This window comes from Chiloscyllium plagiosum, unplaced genomic scaffold (assembly GCF_037043375.1).
Source record: "Chiloscyllium plagiosum isolate Xiang-an unplaced genomic scaffold, Cpla_swu_hap1 HiC_scaffold_9, whole genome shotgun sequence".
NCBI lineage: Eukaryota > Metazoa > Chordata > Chondrichthyes > Orectolobiformes > Hemiscylliidae > Chiloscyllium > Chiloscyllium plagiosum.
Window position 1 is genome coordinate 56,243,888 of NW_028270147.1, and position 8,348 is coordinate 56,252,235.

Consider the following 8,348-nt stretch of genomic DNA (forward strand, 5'->3'; position numbering starts at 1 on the left):
GAATAGGAAGGGTTTAGAGGGATATGGGATAAATACTGGCAAAGGGGACTAGATTAGGTTAGGATATCTGGTCAGCCTTGGTGAGTTGGACTGAAGGATCGGTTTTTTAGTTGTACATTTCTACGACTCTATGAACCTCAAAATTTGCTTTCTAGCTGTAACAAAATATTTGTAGCTTATCCCAGTAAATGAGTTAATTGCTTCCATGTCTCAGTTTAGACCTATATTTTTCATTTAATTGATAATGGAGTTATTTCAAAAAAGATCAAATAGTAACACCACCCACATATGTTTGTCAAATATTTATAGAAAGTTCAGTTAATAAACCACACCTTCCAACATCATTTATTTTAATATAAAAAGTCAACTACTTTGTAAACAAGTTGTTTATATATTCACATTTAAAAAAAAAAAAAAAATCGCCAAATCCACATATGATAAAGTTAGCTGCTGTAGCACATGGTTAATCCACTCGGTCTCTATTACTCCAGTCCATCCAAAAGTCCATCAGCATCCTTCTGTAGAAACCAAACTTTTAGATAGGCTTGATCTTGAAGTGTAGCCCAATAAGACTGAAAACTAGACATTTCAAATCCTGGACAAGATAGTAGAAAACTCGCAGACCCTCTGGATCCCTATGTGTAAACAATATTTTACCATTGTGAGAAGCACAATTCAAATTATTGTAATTTAAAACATTAGCTAAATGAGGAATGAGCTCAAAGTGAAGGGATGTTTGCTTTGCATGAGAGATAGTGGAATCAACACCTATATTCCTTTGGAAGTACTATGAACTGTGGAGGAAAAGTGTAGAACTTCAAAAAGAACAGACAGGAATAGATGAACAAATGACAGATGAAATTTAATACACTGTAAAATGTTTCATTTTGGTAGAGCAGAATAAGAGATTAATTCTAAAGTATGTGCAACAGCTGAGGGACTTGTGTATCTATGTATATAACTAAAGATAGCAGGACACATTGAGAACACAATGACAACATCCTTGACTTTATTAATTAGCGACAAAGTACAAAACTTGTATAAAGCACTACTTTGACCAGTGATTATAGGAGTGATATATGTGTATTCACTTTATTTTAAGAGTTTAGATTCAAGCCACTTTTAGGATTTTTTCATGAAGAGTTTAATAATTATGTAGACCACTATTTTAGAACCATGATTTTTAAACCACTGTGTCAGACAGCAGATATCGAAAGGCTTCTTGAAGAACTAATGGAAGCTTATTTATATTGCAAGACTTTAATGACAGAAGAAAATTCTTTAAACCAACAGCATAACAGAAACTAGAATGAGCAAGTATTTGAAACAATTAGTTTAAAAACTCCTGAATTCAACTTAAAAGAGACCTGACTGAAGTCAGATCTACAGCAAAGAAAAAGGCCCTTTGAGTATGCACGAGTCAAAAATAACCACATAATTATTCTAATCCCATTTTCTTTCTTCTTGAATGTTTCCCACTGCTCTGACACAGACTTACCTAAAAGTATTGGCTTCCAGGTCACTCTGGCCAGACCATATATCTTATTAAAATCAGCCTTCCCTCAGTTTAAAACTTGGATTGTGGGTCCATCCTTGTCCATCACAATCCTTAATCTAACAGTTATGATGCAAAAATAGTTCCTCCTAGAATGAGTTTGTTCAGAGTAGTTGAGAGCAAGTTACTTCAGCCTAGGGATCTCAAGACATGCACATCAAGAAAGACTTTCTAGTTCATCAGACAGGAACTGAGTAAGTAAAAGCAGTTTGCGCTGGGAAGGAAAACTGTTCTTCTGCCTAACTGTAAAGTGATGGTGTTGAGTAGATGGGCCCATATTTTGCAAGTTATATATAGGATCTGTTATATCAAGACAGCTTTTAAAAAAAAGCTTGTGTTTTACATATAAAACTAAAGCTACAGCCTCATGTTTAGGTTTCAGTGAAAGACTGCTACATTAAAATAAAGAAAAAATATGTTTTATATGGCCTGATTTCATTCTGGGATTGACTTGAGCAATAGTAACATTAGCTGGGATCATAAACCTCAACTGAATATTGCATGAAGTTCTGGATGACATTTTGTTTTGTAAAAGGGGAAATCACTCATGCATTTAACTAGTGTATTGTCGTTTGAGAAAATAACATTTACTGCACTTAAGATTCCAGAAAGGTTTTGATAAGGTGTGCTGGAGGTTACTGTGGAAAATAAAAGCTTGTGGTGGAGAAGGTGACAAAAGATTGAATAGCAAACAGGAAATAGATGACACAAAAGGGATAATTTGTGGTGCGAGGAAAAGCGAGTACAAAAGTAGAACAGTTATGCTTCAGTTATACTGAATGTTGGTGAGAACACCTGGAGTACTCAGTATAGTACCAGTCTCTGTATTTAAGGAAATATATAAATTCATTGGAAGCAATTCAAGGAAGGCTTACATAACAAGTACCTGGAATGGGCAGACATCACAGGAGTGGCTAGGCTTATATTAATTGGAATTTAGAATAATATCTAGTGACTTGACTGAAACAGAAGATCTTGAGGAGTCTTGACAGGACAGACAGAGAAAACACAATTCCTTTTACTGGAGTTTAGGGATAGGAGTCACTGTTTTAAAATAAGGGATTGCCCATCTTAGAGATATGAGGAGAATCTTTTTGCTTACAGATGGTCAAAAGTTCTTGGAACACTTCCTCAAAAAGGGAGTGGAAACAGAGAATTTGAAAATTGAGGTAGGCCAGATAGATCCTTGATAAGCAACAGGCTGAAAGGATTTCACGTGCAGGCATTCACGTGAGATAACCAATCAAGGAATCACAGAATCCCTATAATATGGAAAGAGGGTCTGCATGAAGCCACCAAAGAGCACCCAAACCCAGTCCCCACTCTATCCCTGTAACCTTGCATTGACCATGGCTAATCTACCTAGCCTACAAATCCCTGGAACTCAGAGCAATTCAACATGGTCAATCCACCTAACCTACACATCTTTGGACTGTGGAAGGAAACAACCGCACCTGGTAGTCATGCTTGCAGGCACAGGGAGAATGTCTGTGTGGAGTTTGCTCAGTCACCCAAGGCTGGAACTAAACCCAGTTCCCTCATGCTGTGAGCCAGCAGTGCCATCACTTAGCCACCAGGCCACCATGAGATTCGCCAAAGTTCATCAGACAGGAACTGGCAAAGAGGGCCTGAGGGATGAACTGGCCCACTTCTGCTCATTACACACATCTCTGCACTTCCACAGCTTAGTTTTCATTGTAGATTTTCCACACGTACCAAAGTTATACTTACTTGGATTGATTTACATCAATTAGAGACCCAATCTTAGATGTTGTAAATGAAATGTGTTCATCTCCTATTACAATTTCCAGCTCCTGTTATAAACATAATATGAAGGTGGTTATTTGCCTATAAGGAGGTTTCACGATCAAATACTCAGCACAAAATATGCATGTCTTAAAACACTGTGTACTGACATCTCATGACGAGTAACTGCAGATTTTGTTTGGAAATGTGTTGAATCCATCACAATTAAATCATTCAATAATGCGTATTACCCTACTTGATGACTGCTAATGCAAGATATAGGTGTTATCAAAATTTCAGTGGTGGCACTCCTAGTTTCGAGTCAAAGATCTTAAAAACAAGATCACCCGAGAACTTTAGACTGACATTGTAAACATTAAACTGAGGACCTTTATATCTGCATCAGGCAGGTGAAAAAGACTTTCTATTCAAATAGAAGTGAAGCTACCGGCAAGGTCAAGAACTGATGCCAAACAGTGCATGTCTTTTTGTAACCATGTTCTATTTCTTCTGAGTTAATGAAAACTAAAAAGGTTAAAGAAAACTGACCTGTCGTCCTACACGGTCAGGTGGGGGCCACAAAGCATCATCTTCCTTTGTGATTTCACTGTCTTCGATGATTCGCTTCAGTTCTTCCATGACACTTTTATGTACATAAGCCTGGAACAAATGATGCAACCACCAACTGCATTTCACAAGATAATATAAAACTGCACAGATTACAAAACAAAAAAAAACTTTTTGTACGGTTTAAATTAATGTCATAACAGATGGCATTTTATTAATAAAAGTGACAGCCATTTCGAACTCAACATTTAAAATTATATTCTCTAATTCACAATAGTTCAAGCATACTTACCTCCTTCCTAATCATTACATCATTTTTGTAATTGCTGTTGTTTGCATATCTTAGTTTTCCTGTCAATTAAATGAGAAACAAGTATGATTCATATCATTGGCTAAAGGTGTTAAAATATATCAAATACCAGTTAATTCATTAATGTCATCGATTTCTTTCTGCTTTTGATTATCCTCAGCTCTTGTAATTAATGCAGTAGCATACCTCTAGGTTAATGATAAAAATACAGTTTCTGCTGCTAGGTAGTGCTGCCCCGGTAATGGGTTAGCTTTGAAAAGTAAAAATTTAAGTATAGTTTCTTCAGCAGAAAAGTGAAACATGTTGATATATACACATCAGGCAACTGTAAAAGATCCCATGGTGCTCTTCAAACAATGAAAGAGTTCTTCTAACTTCATATCTATTAATGAGCGGAAGAACTGTTGCAATGTGGTGCATTGTTGTTTTTGTAACTATATTCTATGTATTGCTTCTTCTGAGTTTATGAAAATAAACAGTAAAATGCTGATCCACACATCCCATGCATTCAGGTGAGACTGCAAGACATCTTTCTTTGTGATTTCACTATCTTCTGTGATTTTCATTAGTTCTTCCATGTCACATCCAAAATATTTATACAATCGACAACTTCAATTCACAAGATATTTTATCACTTGTGATTTTATATAAGTTTTTTTAAAGTTTAAATTTCAGAAAAACAGCAAGTTTCCAATCCATCCTCTCCGCATCTCCTCCTGCCTATATTTCTTCTGCCCTTGCTCCACGTGCACACAATTCTTCTTGGTATAATGCTCATTGTTGCTACTCATCCATCCTTCACAAGCAAATCTGCACAACGGTTGGCAAACTATTTTATCATGGTGTCATTAATGCAAAGTCTAATTCTATCTGTATCAAACATGTATAGAAAAAGGTACATATCTGCAGAGTTTGGGGAATGCTAAGTGTGTACAGTGATATAATATGAATGTACTGACTTTTTTATCCTCCCTAACTCAAGGATATTGAAGACATGTATAATTTGCTATCTGGCTGGTAACTCACCAAAAAAACAAGACATCAGATGGTTGGGCAATCTTGCCATAAATTCTTTCAGATATCAACATAATAATTTTTAAAAAGTTGATAGTGGGGAAAAGAGTGGACCTTGTAGATGGTGCTTTGGCTTTAGCTTAAGCTTAAAAGCTCTGGGCAGAAAATTTAGAGTTTAGGAACTGCCTTATAAATCTGAGTAGCAGCAACATGGTACACCTCAACATAAAGTGAAAAAAAGCCACTAAGGTTCCACTACAACAAATTCTAACATCTAATGCTTACCTACTTTATTTCCACATTAAAAAAAGCCTTGAAAAGCTTTCAAATACTGGATCAATTTTATTCCAAGTCAATTGTCCAGATGATTTGAATTATCAATGTAACAGACTACCAGATAATGTAAGAAAATCCCTTATTTTGTTCTGCTATACCACAAAAACAAATGTTGGTAATTGTAATTATGGCTTATAGCTCATTTACATACATTACTAAAATAGATACGAAATAAATGCAAGGGAGCAAGAAATTAACACCCCTCAAATCTCCCAAAAGCAAAGATAGTTTTAATCTGATCAAATATATAACAAGTATAACAAACTCAAATTTTCAACAGTTGACAATTCATTGAAGCAGTGCTAGCAAATTAATGTAATTTCATTGCACTGCTAATTTAGTATCTTCACGTTTGGACAGTAAATTTCACACATATTTGATACAAAATAAATGTGTTCCAGCAGATATAGGATACTGCAAAAGTTCCATTTCTAAGCAAAATTTTCCAAGACCCTTCAATGCATAACCAGAAACATAACTAGACCCCATGCTGGTGGGCTCATTACAGTCCAAGTCATGGAAGAATAATTTCACTATTAAACAGATAATACCTTAAAATTACTGGATAGTAGTAAGATTGAGTTCTAGCTCTGTTATTATATCAGCGAAAAGAGGCCCAGTAACAAAGCTGTGTTCACAAGTAACCCAACCTTTCTGCGCTAATTTACGACTGAATGCCAGTATTAGGATCAGATCCCGAAATTAACATTTACCCAGCACATCTCACTATTCACCCAAATTTACAGATGCCCGTCAGGTAAATAAAAACAACACTTTGATTAGAAGAACGAGGAAACATAATTGAAAATGAATCCCTGGTCAGTATTCAGAGCGCAGGGAGCTGGGGGATATTTAGATCCTGCGGGGACGCTGGAGCTTTCACAGACCCTGAAAGCAGCAGTGAGGAAATGCCAGGTCAAGGGGAGACTCGGTGCACGGAGTCGTTCAGCGATGTATTGTTGCTGCTGCTGCAGCTGCACACTGACTGAGAGCCATGCAGCAATGTGAGGCTCACAGGCCAGACCAGGCCCAACCGGCCTTCCTCCCGCCAACAGCAAACCGCCCCCAGGCTCCGTCTTCATATTCATACCGCCGACCCCCTCCCCGGTCAACTCTTACCGTCCGGCCTGAACTCAAACTCCAGGAACTCATGCCCGAACTTGCCCTTGTGCCCCACATAATAACGGAGGTAGAAATCGCTCGACATGGTCACGCCGCCCCTCCTGCGTCAAGCGGCCCCACGTGACCCGCCTCCAACCCAAAAGTCGTCACCGCGCAAAGCCCCGCCCCTTAGCGACAGGCGCCCCACGTGACCTTTCCCAACGACACCACTCTCCCCCCCTCCCCCAATAATCGTCATCGCGCAAAGCTCCACTCCCTTCGTCATGATTTGGAGATACTGGTGCGGACAAAGTTAAAAATCACACAACACCAGGTTATCGTCCAACAGGTTTAATTGGAAGCACACTAGCTTTCGGAGCGTCGCTCCTCACTATCACCTGATGAAGGAGCGACGCTCCGAAAGCGAGTGTGCTTCCAATTAAACCTGTTGGACGATAACCTGGCGTTGTGTGATTTTTAACTTTGTCCACTCCCTTAGCGTCGGCAGCCCGCACGTGATGCGATCCCAATCCCAGATAGTCGTCATCGCGTAAAGCCCCGCCCCAGCAGCGTCTGGCAGCCCCACGTGATCCGCCTCCGGTCTGAATGTCGTCATCGTGCAAATCCCCGCCCCTTCTCACGGGCTCAGGGAACAAGTGACGTAACTTCGGTGCGTCGTAGAGTGTGCGTTTAGAAAACAGGACAGATTGAAAAACCTAGTCAGACCATTCATGGAATGAAAGGAAAGTGACAACAAAATTAAACACCCAGTCTTAAGTCTAAATGAAATGTCTGTATTTCCTATTACGATCTCCGGCTCCTGCTATAAATATCGGGAGCCCAGATCGAGGACATAGGTTCGGGAAGAGAGGGAATAGAGTTGAAAGGGACCTAAGGGGCAACCTTTTCAAGCAAAGGGTGGTTCGTGTATGAAATAAACAGGCGGAAGAATTAATGGAGGCTGGTACAATTACAATATTTAAAAGACATCTGAATGGATACATGATCAGGAAGGGTTTAGAGGGATATGGGCCAAGTGCTGGCAAATGGGACTAGATTAATTTAGGATATCTGGTAGGCAGGGACGAGTTAGACCAAAGGGTCTATTTCGGTGCTATACATCTCTATAGCTCTATGATTCTATGTGGAGCTGTTGATTATTTATTTAAAGAGGTTTCACAATCAAATACAGCACAAAACCTATATTTTTTAAGATGTACTGACAGCTGATGATTGTAGATTTTTTAAAGACAAATTCTGTGTTGAATCCATGTTAATGAATTGTTTGGTAAGTTGTACTACCCTATCAAATAACTGTTAATGCAGGTTATAGGTGTTAGCCTAAGTTCAGTGAAGGCACTCCTGGTTTTATAGTCAAAGTATCTCAAAAAAAAGTGTTCAATCCCAGAAATCTGAGCACATAATCTAGGCTAGTACTTCAGACATTAAACTGAAAAACTGTATATCCACATCAGGCAACTATAAAAGATCCCATGGTGCTCTTCAAACAATGGAAGAGTTCTTCTAACTTCATATCTATCGATGAGCGGAAGAACTGTTGCAAAGTGGTGCATTATTGTTTTTGTAATCATATTCTATGATATGTATTGCTTCTTCTGATTTTATGAAAATAAATAGTAAAATGCTGATCCACACATCCCATGCATTCAGATGGGACCACAGGACATCTTCTTTCTTTGTGATTTCACTATCTTCTGT

At 38.4% G+C, this 8,348-nt stretch overlaps 1 protein-coding gene across 1 annotated transcript; it reads right to left on the minus strand.

The window, feature by feature from the left end:
• Window positions 1–329: 329 nt before the first annotated feature.
• Window positions 330–6,796, minus strand: magoh (mago homolog, exon junction complex subunit). The gene is made up of 5 exons (XM_043699321.2): window positions 6,648–6,796; window positions 4,161–4,219; window positions 3,851–3,961; window positions 3,287–3,369; window positions 330–635 (listed from the first exon to the last, which is right to left on the minus strand). Exons 1-5 carry the CDS (start codon window positions 6,733–6,735, stop codon window positions 536–538), a joined length of 441 nt encoding a protein of 146 aa, XP_043555256.1. The 5' UTR covers window positions 6,736–6,796; the 3' UTR covers window positions 330–535.
• Between the last annotated feature and the right edge of the window lie 1,552 nt (window positions 6,797–8,348).